The following is a 21338-nucleotide window of genomic DNA, read 5'->3' as shown; positions in this document are numbered from 1 at the left end:
GTAGGGCATTCACCAGGACTGCAGCAGACCAAAGTGGCTCACCACCACCTTCTCATGAGCAGTTAAGTATGGGCAACAACTGTTGGTCTTGCAACAGTACCCAAATTCTGAAAATGGATCAAAAGTAAATAACAGAATCTTTACCCAGTACAGTTCATTGCATCTCTTAAATCTTACTAATTGAATCATTACTTGAGTCCATTCATTAGGGATTTAAGTTGTACAAGTATACTTATTGTAAATTTGATGTTATAAAGGGAGGAAACAGTTCGTATTGTCATTGTATTGCCTGCAGCTATATTGAGTTAGTCAGCTGCCATCATAATACCCATTATGGCACCTTGTTTAATGACTTCAATTCTGTTTGGGTTGCATTTGTTCAATGAAACCATTCTATATCATATGCCATAGTCACAGATAAAAGGGAGCAAGTCAGCTGGGCTATGAAATCTCTTGAGGATATGCAAAGTATATATTGTATATTCTGGGCACCATGGTATCAGAGCCAGTAAACCTGCTGTCTAGCAGTGCCAAAGATCCAGGTTCAATCCTTGCATCAGATGCTGTCTGTGTTGGGTTTGCATGTTCTCACTGTGACCGTGTGGATTTCCTCCCACATCTCAAAAATGTGTGGGTTGGTAGGTTAATTGGCACTATAAATTGCACCTGTGTGCAGGTGAGTGGTAGAATCTGGAGGGGTGGGGAGAGTTGAAGAGAATGTGGGAAGAATAATAATGAGATTAATGTAGGATTAGCTAAATAGGTGATTGATGGTCAGCATGGACTTGATGAGCAAAAGGCCTGTTTCGATGCTGTATCTCTTTATGATTATGAATGTGTGTTCTTCATTTCATGGTATTACTGCCATAATAGCCAATTTGTAAAGGAGACACTTAATACTTCTATTACTATTTAAAAATCCATGATACAGCTAATTGCATTGAAATGACTCAATGCTTTGGACTATATTCATTATCAGATAAGAAATTGATTCCTTGAGTTATAAATCAATGAATTACAGGAATTTTGACCAATGCCAACCTTAAAACTTCAAATATTAACTTTGCAGATCGTGAAAGAATATTCTTTCTTGGATTACATCATGGGTGGCTGTCAGATGAACTTCATTGTGAGTAAATTATTCAAGTATGTGAAACTGATCAAAACTTTCAAAGTTATAGTTGTATTTCAGGCTATAAGCTTGCATATTTACTTGTTAGAAGTATTTTTGAATATATCTATAGTTCCAGTTACTATGTGGAATGGTAAATGTTTATACAATCCTTTACAAAAAGGACAATGCACACTGTCATGCGTTTCTGGGATGTCTGAAGATTGAAACTGCAGTTGGATGAGAAACTACAGGGATGAAGCAGTTGTAGATTAAAATTATTTTTTTGAAAAAAATCTTGTGCAGGACACCAGAAATGTACGTCTTAACTTTGCTGGATATAGAATTTATAGATGGAAATTATCTTATTGTTGGTGTAAAACACCACTTGAATGTCTCTGTTAATAGGAAAACTTGTCTGTTGAAGAACTTCAAAACAAATTTTGGTGTTCAGTAAAAGGAATACAATATTTAGTGAACAAAGATTAAGACATCTATTTTTTAATGTAACTACTACATTCCGATTGATGGAATGATATTTTGGCTGTTTTATCATTTCTAGTGTCCGCTTTCTTCTTAATTGCAGGTTGGCATTGATTTCACAGGCTCAAATGGAGACCCTCGTAAACCTGACTCCCTACATTACATTAGTCCTAATGGATTTAATGAATACCTGATGGCAATCTGGTCTGTTGGAATGATCATTCAAGACTATGATACGTAATGCATTCCTGTTTGTTTATTTTATAAGTCAGGCTTGGTTGTGTTATGTGATGTTTTTCTTGGCTTGTTTGGATTGCAGACATTTATCTTTGCCTAGAATGGGGATAAGTGACCTGATTTGAAGACTTTTTAAAAATACAACCACAGAGTTAGAAAGTGTGAAAACAGACTGAGGCAGTTAGCTCTCTCTGGAAAGTAATTTCATTTCTGCACACAGCCCTTCACAGCTGCATGCTGTTTCTTGCTTTGATGTTGGTGCACTGATTTGGAAATGAATTGCAAATGATGTGTAATTAGTTTTGTTTTCATTTTATTTATTGTTATTCGCTTAAAATGTAGTTAAACACACTGGACTTTATCATTGATGTTTGATTTCTGTTTATATAAATTTAAAAATTGTATTATTCAGGTAGGTGTTCTTTTAAATGAAAAGTCTTACACCATACAAGTGCAAGAAGATTCAGATTTCATTTCTGAGCAGGAATTATTCCTTAATTCAGTTGTGGTTAGAAGTGGAATTGAGGCCTGGGTCAGATTAGCCATGGTGATACTAAATGGTGAGGCAGGCTTGAAGGGCTGAGTTGTGTGCCCCTGCTCTTGTTTTCTTGTGCCTTTGAGTATTGCTGATTTATTTCCCTACCTATTGTCCAGATGTTAGTATATAATCATTACTTGTGGCAGTTAACCATTTCAGAACAGAAGGGATGAGGTTTCAATTGGGCTGATAATTAACACTGAAATATTTAAGAGTTATTACATCTGATATATTTTCTCTTAAAGCTGCAGTGCAACTTCCAACATTTTCTACTCTTATCCAGCATGTTTTAAACATTAATTTTTCCTCTCAACCTAACAATTGAGATAATTACAGAGTAATATCTCCATTATAAGGTGTTGCAAACTTGTGGGAAGTATGGTTATTAGAAGCTGCTGTTTAAAACAAAAATCAGTCACAGTCTCTACTTCAGTCACCAATTTAGCTTCAGTGAAAATATATCAGATTTTTATACTCCATATTTCATGAAACTCTGACATTCCTTAAAGAAGTTATCATAAATTATTTTATTGTATGTTTTGAAGCCTATAGTGATGTGTGAACACAGGGACTATACTTTCAGCTAAAAGTGCCTTTTGAATATCTATCAATTATTCATGTACTCCAAGTGAAGATGATTTAATAATCTTTCTTTATGTAGCATAATGAGTGATTGGCAAATATTTTAATTGTTTTAATTATCTTTTAACTCTGAGGCATGAGGCTGCAGATTTTTTTGAACTCCATGATTTGATTTGTTAAATTTTGCAATTGGAGTGGGGTGAGAGGGTTGTGGAAAAGGATTTGTTTAAATTGTATAAGCTCTTAAAATCTTATCAGTTGAATATTGTTGCTGTCAGCGGACCATTTTTTCCCTGCTTAAAGCACATTGACTAAGAACTTGAAATTTAGCTGCTTAGCAGATTCATCCATGTTTGAAAGTCTCCTTTAGCAATGTTGAAATGGTTTATTTTCTCCTGCATCCAAAGTGAAGTCAGTGCAGTTGCCAAATTAGGAATCTGATAGGCTGCCCTCTTGTGTGGTGTACCTGCTGTTGAACTGGAGAGATTTCTGAGGGCAGTAACAGTTTTTGTTGGCTTGTTTGCCTTCCTCTTGTGTGGTTGGTTGCTCTTGTTATCAATCTACAACTTCCGATCACAGACCAAAAATTGTCAGTAGTAGAATACTATATAATTTCTCCTTTTTAAAGCACACATGATTTCTGAGATTGGGAGCATAGAATAAGTGGACTGTCGATTTGTCACTAGGATTATGTTGTCTTTACAACATTTCAATGGAAATTACCTACATTTAAGATCCTTGTTTTGCCAAAATTACCCTGCCAAACTTGCAACACGAAGTGAAACTAGCTCCACTGAAGCTGTGGCTGTGTTCTGTTGGGGGGGGGGGGGGGGAAGGGGGGGAACTGCTAAATATTCCATATTAGGAGGTTATGTTAAAAATTGGTCACTACACAGTAATGTTGCTTGGACTAAATTTTTCAAATAAAAAAAAATACTACTATTATTAACCTATTTACATTTACCTTGCCCACAATGTCATCATTTATCACAACCAGTAATAATTTTATTGAGATGATGAATGAATGAGCAGTTGTATTTATTGTTTAACATCTTAACATCTCTTCCTTATTGTCTTTCATCATTTTTTCATTTGGTGAATGTAGATCATTTATAAATAATTTTCCTCTTACTGTATAGCCTATCTCAATTGAAAACATTTGAGGTCTGACATGATGAATTACATAAATCTGGAGACTTTATCGTTTAAAATTGCTTTGAGGTCAGGATTATCATGCTTGACTTCTAATGGATCCTTCCCTTTGTGGATTTTACCGAAGGGTAGCTCTGTACATGTGCAAAGCTATTTAATGGGAGAACATTTCAGTCTGAGGTAGTTGCTATTCATGAGTTTCTGCCTGATTGTGAAGATTGAATACGTTGAGGTATTTCCACTGCAAAATAAAGGCACCTTAGAATTTGAAGACATTGATGGAAATACTGCTTTATTCTTGATGATGTAGATTTTTGATTGATTATGTCACTGGCATTTACCATCTTTGCCTTCTTTCCATTTATTTATTAGCATGTTTTTGATTATGATTATTTTAACACAGAGACAAATTGTTCCCAGCATTTGGATTTGGTGCACAGATACCTCCTAATTGGCAGGTAATTGTGGAATAATTAATGAAAGAAATTAAAAAGTTGATACTGTGTTTGGTGTGAAATTCATACTTTTCAATGGATATTTACCTCTAGGTATCACATGAATTTCCGCTCAATTTTAACCCTGCAAATCCATTCTGTGCAGGTATGGCATTTTCTCTTTTTTATATATACCTTTTAAGACTGCTATCACTAATAAGTAATCTTTTATAATAGTGCTAATCATTAATTTGTTATAAAGGCCAAGGTATTTCGAAGTGCTGCAATTTCATTCTACTACTCAGCATAGGTGGAGTAAAGTGTATTTTATTACAATAGACAAAAGAATGAAAGCTTCAGAAAATTCATAGAATCATAGAACAGTACAGCGCAATACAGGCCCTTCGGCCCACAATGTTGTGCCGACCTTTAAACCTCACCTAAGACTACCTAACCTCCCCCATATCCCTCTATTTTAAATTCGTCCATATGCTTATCTAGCAATCTCTTGAATTTGACCAATGTACCTACCTCCACCACCACCTCAGGCAGCGCATTCCATGCCCCAGCCACTCTCTGGGTAAAAAACCTCCCTCTGATATCTCCCTTGAACTTCCCACCCATTATTTTAAAGCCACGCCCTCTTGCATTGAGCATTGGTGCCCTGGGAAAGAGGCGCTGGCTGTCTACTCCATCTATTCCTCTTAATATTTTGTACACCTCTATCATGTCTCCCCTCATCCTCCTTCTCTCCAAAGAGTAAAGCCCTAGCTCCCTTAGTCTCTCCTCATAATGCATACTCTCCAAACCAGGCAGCATCCTGGTAAATCTCCTCTGCACCCTTTCCAAGGCTTCCACATCCTTCCTATAATGAGGCGACCAGAATGGACGCAGTACTCTAAGTGTGGTCTAACCAGCGTTTTGCAGAGCTGCATCATTACCTCGCGGCTCTTAAACTTGATCCCACGACTTATGAATGCTAACATCCCACAATCTTTCTTATCTACCCTATCCACCTGTGTGGCAACTTACAGTGATCTGTGGATGTGAACCCCCAGATCCTTCTGCCCCTCCACACTACCCAGAATCCTGCCATTAACTTTGTACTCCACCTTGGAGTTTATCCTTCCAAAGTGTACCACCTCACACTTCTCCGGATTGAACTCCATCTGCCACTTCTCAGCCCAGCTCTGCATCCTATCAATGTCCCTCTGCAATCTTCGACAATCCTCCACACTATCCACAACACCACCAAACTTTGTGTCGTCTGCAAACTTGCTAACCCACCCTTCTACCTCCTCATCCAAGTCATTAATAAAAATCACGAAAAGCAGAGGTCCCAGAACTGATCCTTGTGGGACACCGCTAGTCACAGCCCTCCAATCTGAATGCACTCCCTCCACCACAACCCTCTGCTTTCTACAGGCAAGCCAATTCTGAATCCGCACGGCCAAGCTTCCCTGGATCCCATGCCCTCTGACCTTCTGAAGAAGCCTACCATGTGGAACCTTGTCAAATGCCTTACTAAAATCCATGTAGACCACATCCACTGTACTACCCTCATGCCTGGTCACCTCCTCAAAGAACCCTATCAGGCTTGTGAGACACAATCTGCCCTTCACAAAGCCATGCTGGCTGCCCCTGATCAGACCATGATTCTCTAAATGCCCTTAGATCGTATCTCTAAGAATCCTCTCCAACAGCTTAGCCACCATAGACATAAGGGTCACTGCTCTGTAATTCCCTGGACTATCCCTACTACCTTTTTTGAATAAGGGGACAACATTTCCCACCCTCCAATCCTCCGATACCATTCCCGTGGACAATGAGGACTCAAAGATCCTAGCCAATGTTTCAGCAATCTCCTCCCTCGCCTCGAGGAGCAGCCTGGGGAATATTCCGTCAGGCACTGGGGACTTATCTGTCCTAAGGTTTCCTAACAGCTCCAACACATCCTCTTTCTTGATATCAACATGCTCTGGAACATTAATCTTACCAACACTGTCCTCAGTGTCATCAAGGCCTCTCTCCTTGGTGAATACTGAAGAGAAGTATTCATTGAGAACCTCAGCCATTTCCACAGCTTCCAGGCACATCTTCCCATCTTTGTCTCTAATTGGTCCTACTTTACTCTCATCATCCTTCTGTTCTTCACATAAGTGAAGAGTGCCTTGGGATTTTCCTCAACCCTACTCACCAAGGCCTTTTCACGTCCCCTTCTTGCTCTCCTCAGCCCCTAAGTTCCTTCCTTGCTACCCTATATTCCTCATGAGCCCCATCTGATCCTTGCTGCCTACACCTTATGTATGCTGTCTTCTTCCTCCTAATTAGATGTTCCACCTCTCTTGTTGCCCATGGTTCCTTCACCCTGCTATTCCTTCTCTGCCTCACAGGGACAAATTTATCCCTAACATCCTGCAAGAGGTCCCTGAACAACGACCACAGCTCCCTAGTACATTTCCTTTTTTAAAAAAAATCATCCCAATTCACACTCAAGTTCTAGCCTTACAGCCTCATAATTTGCCCTTCCCCAATTAAATATTTTCCTGCCCTCTTTGCTCCTATCCTTGTCCATGACAATGCTAAAGGTTAGGGAGCAGTGGTCACTGTCCCCCAAATGCTCACCCACTGATAGATCTGCCACCTGACCCGGTTCATTATCTGATATGGCATTCCCTCTAGTCGACCTGTCAACATACTGTGACAGGAATCCGTCCTGGACACACTTAACAAACTCTGCCCCATCTAAACCTTTGGCACTAAGGTGCCAATCAGTATTTGGGAAGTTGAAATCTCCCATGATAGCAACCCTGTTATTCTTGCACCTTTCCAAAATCTGCCTCCCAATCTGCTCCTTAGTATCTTTGCTGCTACCAGGGGGCTGATAGAAAACTCCCAGTAGAGTAACTGCTCCTTTCTTGTTCCTAACTTCCACCCATACTGACTCTAGAGAGCATCCTTTTATACTATCCACCCTTTCTGTAGCTGTAATAGTGTCCCTGACCAGTAACGCCACCCCTCCTCCTCTTCTCGCCCCCTCCCTATCCCTTTTAAAACACTGAAATCCAGGAACTTTCAGTATCCATTCCTTCCCTGGTGACAGCCAAGTCTCTGCAAGAGCCACAATATCATAGTTCCATGTATTTATCCAAGCTCTCAATTCATCACCCTTATTCCTGATACTACTTGCATTTAAGTAAATGCACTTTAGCCCATCCACCTTTCAACTTTTATACCCTGTACTCTGCTTGTCCTTCCTCAAAGCCTCTCCACATGTTAGATCTGAGTTTACTCCATGCACTTCTTCCTCTGACCTACCCCTCTGGTTCCCATCTCCCTTGCAAACTAGTTTAAACCCTCCCAAACCACACTAGCAAACCTGCCTGCAAGTCCCCCTCGAGTTCAGGTGTAACCCATCCACTCTGTACACGTCCCATCTTCCCCAGAAGAGATCCCAATGATCCAAAAATCTAAATCTTTGCCCCTTGCACCAACTCCTCAGCCACACATTCAACTGCCATCTCCTCCTATTCTTACCTTCACTATCACGTGGCACTGGCAGCAATCCTGAGATTGCTACCCTTGAGGTCCTGTTCTTCAGCCTTCTGCCTAGCTCCCTAAACTCCCTTTTCAGGACCTCATTCCCCTTCCTACCTATGTCATTGGTACCAACATGTACCACGACTTCTGGCTACGTTCCCTCCTGCTCAAGAATGCTGTGGACCCAATCAGAGACATCCTGGACCCTGGCACCTGGGAGGCAACATACTATCCGGTTATGTTTGTTTAATTCACTGATAGAATTTGGTTCTCTGTTGCATACCAAAATGAAAATTTAAAAATGAAAGATTTCTAAGAGTTTTTGGAACAAGCATGTAGTTACACAGTTTGTAAGTATAACCTAATTTAAATGTTATGCTTATTGAATTAACACATTATCGTGGAAGGTGATGATGGTTTCACTTAGTGCTAACATTTGCTGCTTATCTATTCAAAGCACTGATACTATGTTACCAAATTTCAGTTTTGAGCAATATTTTTGAGGGCCATGCCAACAATAGACAAACCTCCTGTGAAACCTCAGAACATAATCTAAGAAATGGAAGCAGGGTAGGTCATTTGCCCTTCCCGCATTCCTGCTCTGCCATTCAATAAGATCATGGCTACTCATTTACCTCAGTACCACTTTACTGCATTTACTACATACCCTTAGATTGCCTTAATATATCTAAAACTCTATCCATCCTTGTCTTGTATACTTAGCGATTGACCCTCTATTGCACCTTCCCCCTTCTCCTCATTACCCACCCCGAGGATTCGTAACCCCTCTGGGTATCTTGGTCCTCAGTGGGCAACCACTTACTTTGAGACTGTGACGTCTCTAGATGTCCCAGGGAAAACATTAATTCTACAGCTACTCTGTCAAACCCTGCATAAATTTTGTACATTTCAATGAGACAACTTTCTTCCAAATTCTGGAGAGTAGAGGCCTAGACTGCTTAATCTCTTATTCAACAAACTCATTGTCCCAAGACTCAAGGCACTTTCTCAGTTGCAAGTGAGTCAAGAGACCAGACCTGTATATAGTATTTGAGATGAACTTTATAAAATTGGTGGAGGATTTTGCAATTTCTTGTACTCATACTATTTACCTTCCTAATTGCATGCTGAATAAATTATTAATCAGTTATTTGTGTATGAAGACCCTGGGGTCTGTGGGATTACAAAGGTCTTTCAAACTCCCATCATTCAAAACAAAATCTCTGCTTTTCTACTCCTTTTGTGAAAGGGGTCGCAACAGTGGAGATTCACCTTAATTCTATGATGGCACACCTGTTTAATGTTTATGAACTAAAAATAAGAATGCATTCTGTCCACTTGTTGCATTTACAGTTCTGCAGAATGGGTAAGGTGGTTGTGAAACTTAATGAGAATGGCAGCATGTTCTCTCTCTCCCATGAAATTTGATTTTTCATCAGGAGTGCAAGGGATTGTTGATGCCTACCGAAATTGTCTGCCTCAAGTGAAGTTACATGGGCCAACAAACTTCTCTCCCATAATAAACCATGTGGCAAGATTTGCAGCTGCAGCAGCACAGCAGCCAACAGCATCAGTGAGTATTTCCTCATCCATGTTTGAGACTCCTCTCGTTGAGTGAAGGAAGGGCAGAATTTAAGAACTACAAAAGCATCAACTCTTTATTTATAATTAAATGAAGTTTAATTCAGAGGAGTGAGTTCTTTTGTAGAATTGAGATTTTTATTATTGTAAACAGTCATTGAATTAATAGCACAAAAGGAGGCCATTCAGTCCGTAAATTTATGCTGCCCTGAAAGTATCCACTTAATCCCTTCTTCCTCTTTGTCCCCTTGCCCTTTTAAATTTGTATCAAGTAATTATCTCTCAATTAAAGTTCCTTATCCTTGGTATCATTTCAGTAAGTCATATGTGTCCTCTCTGTCCTTGAAGTCATTTCTAAGATAATGTGCTTTTCAAAGGTTCCCCAGCATCTATCTATTCCCAGTCTGTATCTCCGTTACTTATGATTTTAGCCACACTTGTATCTCTTAAGGGAAGCTAGCAGCTTTGTGAATCAAACAAACTTGAAGTGTTAGAACATCTGTGAAATCAATGCAGCTTTAATATATAGGTTAAATTACACTTTATTAAATGAATTTACTGCAGCTGATCAATTTGGGTAAACTAAGTCACATTTGGTGAGATGATTTTGTTTTCTCCTAACAGCAATACTTCATCCTACTGATTATCACAGATGGAGTAATAACTGATTTAGATGATACACGACAAGCCATCGTTAATGCTGCTAAGTTGCCAATGTCCATCATCATTGTTGGTGTTGGTGGAGCAGATTTCAGTGCCATGGAATTTCTGGATGGCGATGAATGTGTTCTAAAATCACCTACTGGAGAAATAGCTATCCGTGATATTGTCCAGTTTGTGCCTTTTAGGAAGTTCCATAATGTAAGTTTTGTATGGTCTTGAAACAGTGATATGATTATAAAAATGTTCTAAAAGTCATTAGCCTGTGTAGTATTTTCAGGGCAGTATGTTATTTGTTTATGCTTGGCTTCATTCATAACTATCCCATTTGTGACCTGCTCATTTACTGCACTAACTTCAAATCTGCCCTTTCCTAAGTTATGTTCATTTCGTTTTTGCTGACCACTTAGCCCTAGCTGCTTGCTTGAGCCTGGTCAGATTCAAAACGAAGTTCAAATGACTGTTTTAGCTAAACTCTGTACACCTCCTGTCTGCAGCCTTGATTCTCTCCTCCACCTCCTTGCACCTTATGACACAGAAGGATGCAATTTAGCCTATCGGGTCTATGCCAGCTCCCAGGTGGTCAATGCCATAGCTTCATTTCCCTTCTGCTTATCTGCCGTATCCTGACAAGTCACTGTCCCAATCAAATACCAGCCCTCCCCTGACTTGTCACAGCACTAGCTCACTCTTAGGGGCAATATACAGCAGCCAATTAACCAAAAGAAATGCTGGTAATTTATGGAAGGAAACCAGAACACTCAGAAGAAACCCATATGGTCACCATAAAGACAGCACTTGAGGTCTGGATTGAACCTGGGTCCCAGGAGTTCTGAGGCAGCAACACAATCTGCTGCACCATTGTGCTGAACACATTCTTTTCCAGGCTTGACTAATATATTTGTCTCCTCGGTCTCAAAATTCCAATCAACATAAAGTAAAATCATATCACAGAAACCGTATGTTCCCCAGGTCCTACAACCTTATCATCTTTCATTGGTTTCCAGTCTTCCAATCATCTTCAAACTTCATGGCCTATGGCTGCCCCTCATTCCTATCTACAAAAGTTTCTTTGGCCACTTATTGTAACTCTATACTTTAAGAGAGTTTGAAGCATCTTTTAGAAGAATTTGCACAGTTAAGCATAAATAACAATGTGTCATTAGCTTTGATATTAAGTCTGGAGTAATTTGCTTTATTTTAATTCCTGACATGCTGCTGCTCTCTTCTTGATCAATATGTTTCCAGTTCTGATGAAGGCTCTTTGATCTGAAACATTAACTCTGTTGCTCTTTGTACAGAATGCTGCCTGACTTGCTGAGTGTTTCCAGTATTTTCTGTTTTTTTTTTAAATCCTATTCCTAATGTTTGAATTTTTATAGATGTGTTAAATCTCAGTTTGTCTGTTTCAATATCAGGTGGCTAAAGTAAGTTTGTTCTGTTGTTCATTTGAGTTTAAGTACTACTTTCTATCTATTGCTGATAGACTGAAGAGCTATAGCTTTGTCTGGAAGCTTGGAAACAATTTGTGAAAGACATTACTATTGGTGGCTTTGCAAATCTGGAATAAAATATGAAAGTGCAGTGATTTGAGTAGCAGTGGCCCATGTTCGTGCAATTTTTTTATTCACCATGCATTCATCAAGAAATTGTAATTTCTAGATGCTTAATTATCATGACTGTGTATGTGACACTTACTTTGAGAAAATCAGTTTAGCATACTTGAGATATACCCATGTTTTGTGTGGTTGCTAAAACAATATTAGTTAAAATTGGATGTAGACATGTGGTATGCTGAATGTTATTGCTGCAAAGTCACTTGATTCCTTTTAATGAATAATTTGTTCTTTTTTCCCACCTCTATAAAAATCTGCAACATTGAAATATTTCACAATGTCCCATTCCACTCTCAATTCCCTCGGGTCATTGGTGACTGCTTCTTCATTCTGTGGCCCCCTTTTTTTAATGCCTTACTGAAATCTTTCTTTATTCATGGAAACAGCTTACCTAGTAAAGAAACCTTTGCTGCTCTATGTTAAGAGAATGACATTGTCATGATGGAATGGCCTGATCAGTCCTATTGTATCTGCTTTGCAAAAAAACAATTTTCAAAGTGCTATATAATGCTATATAAAAATTATTCTGATGTATGCTTTAGTCTGCCATTCTTTTTCCTTTTGTTGCAAAATCATTCTTTGCCAGTTTTCATAGCCTTGGTTATACCACACTTGTTTGCAGTTCTGTGCTCTGCACATGTGCTCCATGCATATATTGGCCTTGGAAGGAATGCAGTGTGGATTTAGCAGAATGATGCCTAGGCTATTTTTGGATTATTTTGAAAGATTGTGTTCACTGGCACTTAGAAGGTTAAGGGCTGATTTGATGGAACATTCAAAATTTATAGAGGAACTGAAAGGTTAGGTAGAGTGAAACCAGTTTCTGCTGATTGGGGAATCCAAGACAGTCTAAACATTAAAGCCAGGCTTCTCATGAGTGAAGTTAGAAAACGTGCATGCAAAGGGTGGTAGGAATTTAGACGGCCTTGTCAACAAATAGCAGATCAACTATTACTTTTAGGTCTGACATTAGTAGATTTTAGTTAGCCAAATATATTAGAGGATATAGGCAAGTACAAATTACTGAGTTAAGTTATAGATTTACAATGTTAGAATAGGCAAGAGGGATAAATTATTTCTCTTTGTATGCTAGGTTTCAAATTTTTGTTCATGCAAACTGTGCAAAAATTATTGCAATTGTATTTTGTCTTATCAGTAGAACACCTCCAAACAAGTGAATAATCCTATCCTATACTAAAGACTAAAGATTTGGCCATTTTGCCCCTAAAATAATTATATTGTTAAGGATATATTTGAATACTTTATTTTTTATGTGTTTTAATTTTTTGGCCCATGTAGGATTGTTACTTCTAAATAATCAATTATTAATTCACATTTTAGGCTAAATTTCAACTTGTCTGTATGAATTAAACTAGAATAATGTTTCTATCTCTATAGGCAACAAAAGAAGCTCTTGCACAGAGTGTCCTAGCTGAATTGCCTCAGCAAGTGGTTTGTTACTTCAATACGCGGAAGCTTCGTCCTCCAAATGAGCCGAATCCTTAAGTGCTCTAAGTTCATAGCTAAATGTTTATAATGCATTATGCCAAAAAATCTAGTTTTCTTTGAAATACCATCAGAAATCCATGTGTTAACATTCAATGTATTATATGTTACATCTGTAGATTTTCAAAGTTTTAGGATTATTTAAAATAGTTTGTTGCATTATAAATATTTTGTATGAATTTATAAACTAACTTTTTTACATGTAGGTGAGGTCAAATCATTGTATCGTAATCATTTGCTATCTGTAAAATTATTCGTTTGCCTTTGGTAACATTTTTAGAAATGCTTAAAGAAGCAATCTTTTGTTAGTCTCTAATATATATTCCACAGTTTTTATACTGTTGTTATAATTCAGCTTTTGAATTTTAGGTTTATATGCCTGTATCTGGCACCAATGTAAACAGCAGTTTTAATTGCTTGATTATGGAATTGAGAATGATTTACGTATTATAACACTGCACAAGTATATTGTACTAAGTGTTACTTAGGATGGAATAATTTGAGTGTTAAAATAAAACTTAGTGATTATACTGTAGGCTATATTATCCAATCCATGATATTCCATGTATATTGCAATTTTAAAAAGTGGTTATATAATAATAAGATTTAGCTTTGGCTGTATCGATAACTTTTGCAATATTTATTTTTCCTAATTTTATCATTTAAGTTTTGTCTGTGTTATCAGCTAAAGAAAATGCTGGATTTCAAAGAAACTTTTCAAACAGATTTTTGTAAGCATGCAAGCTGTGTAACAATCAGGTGAAAGTTTGAATTGTTGCATCTGAAGTACCAGGATTGATTTTTTTTTACAGGGGATGGGGAGTGTGGGCAAGTCTGCTAATGGACAGCAAAGCAAGAGATAGTTGTTAAACTTCCCAGAACTCAGAAAATTCTTAGTATTAATATCAATGGGCAGAAATGGGAATTTGAAAAAGACTGGGAAATCCAAGGATCCTTTAAGACCTGGGAGTTCTTTGGCCTTTTCTAGCCCACATTTGAAGAGTGAAAGTCCCTTTTTGATTTGGTAATATTTTGTTGTGATACTATTGAAGTCATGGAGCCCTAACTTGTGCATCTTGAATGTAGTATTTCTGATTCTATTGTAAGAAATACAGATGGCCTGAATCAATGTGGTTTAATTTTATGGCCATTGGGAATGCAATTGATTGGTTGCAGGCTTCCAGGTACTGAAGTTACATCTCATTGCCTGACACTCTCCTGGGAGGCCGTTATATTCTTTTTACTAGATGCCAACTTAACTGCTGTGCATTTCTAGCATTTGCCATTTTTTTATTTCAAGAATTAAGTGTTTTTTATTATGAATTTTGCTCATTCATTATGTTATCAGATTCTCCTGTTTAATAAGTATTGCTTGTCAGAATTGCTGGAGTTTATTCTTGTCTTCTCAATCTGCCCCCCACTTAAAACACCGTGGTAATGTATCATATGGGTTGTTTTATAGAACAGATTATATTTTAGTTATTTAGTCTTCTTGTCCTGAACAATTAAGATATGAAAAAGCAATATACAGCATTGTTAAACAGTTTATTAAGCTACCTTCAATAAACATCCAATTCATTTGGTATCAGCTCACTCTCTAATTTTGTTCCTTGTATTTCCAAGCTATATTAATATATGATTTCTTGTATCATTAATTATAGATGAAAGGCATGATTTTGTTTATCATTGATATATTTATGACTGTTCAATAAAATTTATCTATTTTATAAATACGAAACTTGTACCAATCGGTGCAAGTGTGACTGAGACGTTTACAAATTCTCGGCTGTGATCCCCAGAACTTGAACATGAAGTTCAACATGTGGAAAGCTGGATATGTATGAAACTCAGTTTGGTTTTGCCGCTGCCCTTGAAGGTTGATCTTAATGTTGCTGTTCAACTTGTGTATCAGTCACCTTGGTAATTTGCGGAATGAATCAGAACCAGATTTATAATCACTGATTTAGATGATGTGAGATTACAAAAATAAATAGTGCAAAAATAATGAGGTAAGTAGTTTCTGTAGTTTTTTGAATGCTGTATTTTTGCCTTCTATAATTAGATTAAAGATTTGCGTGTTTTTTCACTCTAGAAGTGAGGATAGGGTAACAACAGCTTGTACTTTTTGCCACCATGAATGCAGCAGACATATCATGGGGTACTACAAGTGGAGGAATATCAGAAAAAATATTGATACTGTACCCAATAAACTTGGATGGGAGCCTGCAGGTGCTGCAATATCCTTGTGCCTGCTGCTGTTTTCCATCTTGGTGGCACAGATTGGGTTAGGGATGGGCTATTGAGGTTGCCTAGGTAAATTTCCATAGTGCATTTTAGAGATGGTACACATTGCAGCCCACTCTGCTGGTAGTAGGTGGAATGAATATTTAGGGTGGTTGATGGGGGGGAGATGTCAAGGGGGATGCTGTGTCTTAAATGTTGCTGAGCTCGCTGAGAGTTGAAGTAGCTGCATTCACCTGGGCAAGTGGAGGTTATTTCATCAGACTTGTGCCAGGTTATTAGTGGAAAACTATTTGTTTCGTCATGAGGCGAGTTACTCGTTGCAGGATATCCATCTGAGACCTGCTCTTGTAGCCACGGTATTTGTGCAGCTATTCCAATTGAGTTTCTGGTTGATGTTGATGGTAAACATACTCTGTGATGGTAATGCCATTGAATATCAAGGGCAGGTGATCGGACTCTTATTGGAGATGGTTATTGTGTTATTGATGTTGATTGGCTCCTGTCTCTCTGCCTGAATATTGTCAAGAACCTTTTGCATTCAGGCATAGGCGGCTTCATTTGCAGAGGAATTGTGACTGAAATTGAACATTATGCAAGTAATCCCTACTTCTGACATATTGAAGCAGCTGTAGATAATTGAGCCTGGGACACTGCCCTAAGGACTTCCTGAAGTAATGTTTTGGAGCTGGGTTCATGACCTCCAATAGCCACAATCATCATCTTTCGTGCAAGGCATGATTCCAATCATTGGAATGTCATCACTTAATGTTGAGATACTCAGCCTCACCTGACCTCAGGAACTCGGCTATTTGGATCAAGACTGTGAAGAAGTTTGAAGGAGAGTGGTGAAGCCCAAAAATGTTTTGTTTAGGTGGGTTTTAGGAATCCATCTACAAATTTACTGTTACTATGTATTTGTCCAAATTCAGTCTTTCTTTCATCATTCATTGTGTTCCTTTACAAATGGAAGTTCAGATGTAACGAAGAATGTACTAAATAAAACAGCAGGAGTGAGTGAAAGTTTGTGTGACCAAATAGAGGCAATTGTTGTCTTCCATTGGCAGATTGTTTCCATATCTGGTTCTTATGTGGTCTGTGCTTAAAAGATGGATCATTATTAATTGCTGATAGTTGGTAACTGGTTTATTATTGTCACATACACCCAGATACAGTGAAAAGCTTTGTTTTGCATGTTGTCCAGACAGGTCATTCCAAACGTAAGTACATCAAGATAGTACAAAAGGTAAAACAATAACAATGCAGAATATAGTGTTACAGTGACAGCGAGGGTGCAGTGCAGGTAGGCAGATGAGGTGCAAGGACCATGATGAGGTAGAATCTGAGATTGAGTTCTTGTCGTTATTGTAATCTAATAGTTAGTATTTGGGATGTGTTGAGCATCCTGTTGTAGGTGGGAACTTGGTTAGAGAAGTCACAATTCCTGTGTGAAGCCACAATAATTTTCATTATTTGGGACACTTTCCAGTTGTTATATGCATAGCCCTTTTTGGTAAAATTTCCTGGCAAAATAATCATATACACATGTAGTGATGTATTTTACCAAAGTTCTATGTTGATGTGCCTGTAAGATTTTGTTCTGAATGCCAAGCTTTAAGTGATGAAGAAAAATATCATTCTGATCAATCTGAATATCTTCTGTTACAAATTTTTACTCATAGCGAAGACTGACTAATCAGGTGCAGTCATTAAGTAATTAGACAATTGATGCATTTTAAGCTTTTAATAACACCAAAAAAAGGTCCAAATTGTGCTTCTCTTCATCTGGCAGTTTCATAGGGATTTGTTGGCTGACAACATTATGTAGGTCAATGTGTTCCCAAATTCAACACCTCTGCATTGTGGAGCAGCAGTGCAGAATGCATGGGTCTGGATGTTGTCCTTCTGAACTTGTGCTTTGCCACTGGACTTGGCATCAAGGTAAGGGATGGAACTCAGTCACATTGAGCTGGGGTGCCTGTAGCACAACACCACTCATTTCAAAGTGTTAGTCAACCCTGATGCCAAAGTCTATAATTAATGATGCTTTTAATTTGGATCTGCCAGTGTGGCCATGGGTATCATGTAGGAGAACAGAGAGTGTGAGATGTGGTTGGGAGAAGCACAATCCAGCACTCTGAAAGTTGAACAGTATTGATGCATTTCTGATGCAGTTGACCGGCTGATGAATCACCCTGGTGCTTGGGTGTAATTTCCATACTTTAGAAAATAGATTAATGAGAGCATTCAGAAAATCATCTCTGCCTTCCAGTGTGCATGAGTAAGATGTATTGCTTTCCATCTTGATGATAATATTCCATTTATCTTGTAAGTACAATATTTGTCACGGTTATGAAATCTTTTCTGCTCTTTGGACTCTAGATGTGGAACAATGAACTTCATTGAGCAGTGCATTGCTGAATTTAGGCAATAGAGAGAGGCCAAAGAAAACTTAATGATCTTTTGGGATACTACATCTGCTTGTATCGACGAAATCGATGTTCATCACAACTAGTTTAAAGGCCTTAATTTAACTAAGCCTCATATCATAACCTGTTTCAACTCCTATTGTGGGTTTCTTGTGAAACAATTATGATATGACAGCAAAAATTAGTTCTAGAAAAGTTGGTGAGACTAAGAAATGATAAATCCCAAGGACCCAATCTCTATCCCAGAGTTTTGAGATGTGTTTTTGTAGACAGTGGATGCCCGGGCTATATTTCAAAAAGTTGTTGATTCTGGAATGGCACCTACAGATGAGAGGGTGTCAGTATAAGGGGCGAGTTACTTATGACTGGCGTGAGAAAGTTCTTCACCAGAGGGCGGTGAATCTTTGGAATTCTCTATTCTAGAGTTCTGTATAAAACAGAGGTTAATAGATTTCTGGATATTATGGGGATGGTGCAGGAAATAGAACTGAGGTAAAAAGTTGGCCATGATCTCCAACAGCTGAGCAAGCTCGAAGGGCCAGGTAGACGACTACTGATAATTATGTTCTCATTTTCAATCATATCACAATGACCATTGGAACTAATTCTTTCTCTAATATATGTTAAGCAGCACAACATTAAATGGATTAGTCTATGGTCAGATTGTGTTCAAAAATCATGTCTTGTTATTACATCACGTAAATGTTTAATTGGCTCTGTAAATATTAATGAGCTGCAGACATCTGGTTTAAAATTTTAATGACTTTTTTTAATGAATTGATGTAAATTCTATTTTAGCTGCAGTTTGGCCTTTTCCTGTTTAAGTGTCCCTATTCAGAAACTCCACACGTGACACCCACTCGTAACTTTCTCCTCATCTTTCTGTAGGAGAAAACAGCACATGATGTGAGTGAGAGTTGAGTGTCGATGTGGCTTTAATCCAGATGGAGAAGATAGCACTGTTGAAATACTGGTTTAGTAAGAACTGACAGCATTGGAGATGGTTGGCATGGCTGGTGATTCCTTGGAGAGGAATCACCATGAACACTTTGTAATTGAACCATAATGCAGCTTCAAAACAAGAACAATGGCTTTGTAATTTGATGTCAAGTCAAATGAAGATATTTAGGCAGTTAACTAAAAGCTTGATTAAACAGAGTTTTAAGGAGCACTTTGTAGTAAGTAAGAAACTGTAGGGGTGAAGAGGTGGTTGTTGAAAAGACAATTGCTCATGGTAGATCAATTAAACTCACGAAGAAAAGTGAAGTGTGTAGGGCTGAGGAGATTAGAGATAGAAACAGAAATTGGTCCCGGCTTTAATAAGTTAAATCATGCAGTAATGGTTAAATCAGATTGTGTTCAAAAATCATGTCTTGTTATTACTGTGTAATAATGGTTAAATCATTTACTTCTGAAATTTGCTTCCAACGACTTCAATGTTGCTGAAATTTGAAGTAAATATAGGCACTACCAAGTATGCATGATTTAATCCAGGTGACAGTGGATAAATTTATACCTCAGGAAAGGATGAGGCCATAGGGAGCTTTGAAAACAGGCCTAAGAATTTTTAAATTATGATACTATGGAACTGGAGGTCAGCAAACATGTATGAGTGGGGACAGTGCTGATAGTACAAATGTGATGTCTGGACTTCCTTAAACTTGATTTTTGGAACCAAAATAACAAGATATCATGGTTATTTTCTTCAGACAAGAGGAAAATGGTCTTTCCTGATTCAATGTCTTCATAGACTGAGGCAGCAAAAATGACCAGGGGAGTTACTAGCTCATTGCAAATTCGCTGTGTTCTTCAATATTAGTAATGTCATTTGTGCAATGGTTTTTACCTTGCAGCATTTTGAAATACTTTAATAATACAATGTATACATTCCTTCAGAGATTTGAATGTTAAAGTGCCTGTTTGATTATAAAATTGCCTCAAAGAAACTTATAGTTCCAGTCTCCGAAAATTGCTTTTGTCTGCCTCCATGAAGCAATTGTGAAGTTCTTTAATTGACATTGAATTTTGGACAGATTGAGCATTATTATATAACCCATTTTCAGTTCCTTAGTGTGGTAATTTTTATTGTCACACCAATCTTAATGTACAACCTTAGAAAACTGATAAAAGGGAAAGCTGTGTCAAACAATTGTATTGCAAGCTGCTGCTTTGTCCACAAGGTGGCAGCACCACATCTAATAATGGACAGAAGACCAATAGAGTGCATATCCCTCATGATTTAGGCAAGTCAAATCTTAAATGTTGGCTGTCTTTAATAAGTTCACAAGTTGATTTTAAAAACATCACTGACTTCAGGCAGGTCAAAATGTTTAACTTCTCTTCAGGTTTTGGGCATGCTAGTGTAGTGTTTCAGTTACTGGGCTAATATTTCCTGAGGCCTGAACAATTGATCTGGATACTTGAGTTTGAACTCCCTATTGCAGCTTCGGAATTTAAATTAAAGTATTTAAATAAATATGGAATAAAAAGCTAGTTTTAATCATGGTGTCTATGAAGCTATCAGAAAAAACACATTTAGTTCACTTATGCAATTTGGAAAGGGGAATAGGCTGTCCAAGCTCAGTGACTCCACATTACACAAGTAGTGACTCTTAAATATACGAAGGGCAATTAAGAATAAACAATAAATTCTGGCCTTGGCAGTACATCTGAAAAATTCAAGTCTATATCCTGAAAACAAAAATTTTAAAAAGCCTAATATTTATTCATTTACAAACAATGTCATGTAATTTTCATCTTGTTTATAAAACAATGTCCTAAATATTGATGTTATAATTATATGGCTATGTTTTTCTATGATTTTAGATGTTGCCATAACTAAATTATGATTGAAACTTGACTTGTGGCTTTTTTCAGTGCTCAGTAGCAAAATGCAATTTTCCTTTGATTCATGAGATTGACATTTAAAGCTGCCATTCCTGGCTCTTCATAGTAACTTAAGAGTTGACATGTGCTTTTGACGTGTTTGTTGTCAGTTCAATACCAATTCCCATTGCATAAAGTGAGGTTGGAACACTTTCTGTTAGCAGAGAGAGAGGATTTTTGCCTGACTTTCAGTTAGATAACTGGAAAACTGCCCGATTTATATGACAGTAGTGCAGAAGGCGGGGAGGAGTGTTGTTTGGCTGTCCCATCTTTTTTCTGCAATAAACAAGTTGCTTTCTCATCCTTCATGTTATGGTTCAGATGATACCACCGTAATGGGCC

General features: G+C 37.9%; 1 protein-coding gene across 2 annotated transcripts in view; it reads left to right on the top strand.

Moving 5' to 3' along the window:
* The window catches only part of LOC127574685 (copine-3-like), a 52955-nt gene extending 37663 nt beyond the window's left edge, over positions 1 to 15292 (top strand). Inside the window, exons 10-16 of one of the 2 annotated variants that reach the window (XM_052023949.1) lie at positions 1070 to 1129; positions 1698 to 1831; positions 4507 to 4561; positions 4652 to 4703; positions 9517 to 9650; positions 10283 to 10519; positions 13333 to 15292. In XM_052023949.1, coding sequence (XP_051879909.1) covers positions 1070 to 1129; positions 1698 to 1831; positions 4507 to 4561; positions 4652 to 4703; positions 9517 to 9650; positions 10283 to 10519; positions 13333 to 13440 — 780 coding nt within the window. In that variant the 3' untranslated portion in view covers positions 13441 to 15292. The remainder of the gene's footprint in view (positions 1 to 1069; positions 1130 to 1697; positions 1832 to 4506; positions 4562 to 4651; positions 4704 to 9516; positions 9651 to 10282; positions 10520 to 13332) is intronic. The other variant, XM_052023948.1, reaches the window with a different exon arrangement.
* The last annotated feature ends 6046 nt before the right edge of the window (positions 15293 to 21338 follow it).

This window comes from Pristis pectinata, chromosome 9 (genome assembly GCF_009764475.1).
Source record: "Pristis pectinata isolate sPriPec2 chromosome 9, sPriPec2.1.pri, whole genome shotgun sequence".
Taxonomy (NCBI): Eukaryota; Metazoa; Chordata; class Chondrichthyes; order Rhinopristiformes; family Pristidae; genus Pristis; species Pristis pectinata.
Note: the sequence above shows the minus strand (reverse complement) of the source record. Positions and strands in the feature narration are given on the sequence as shown.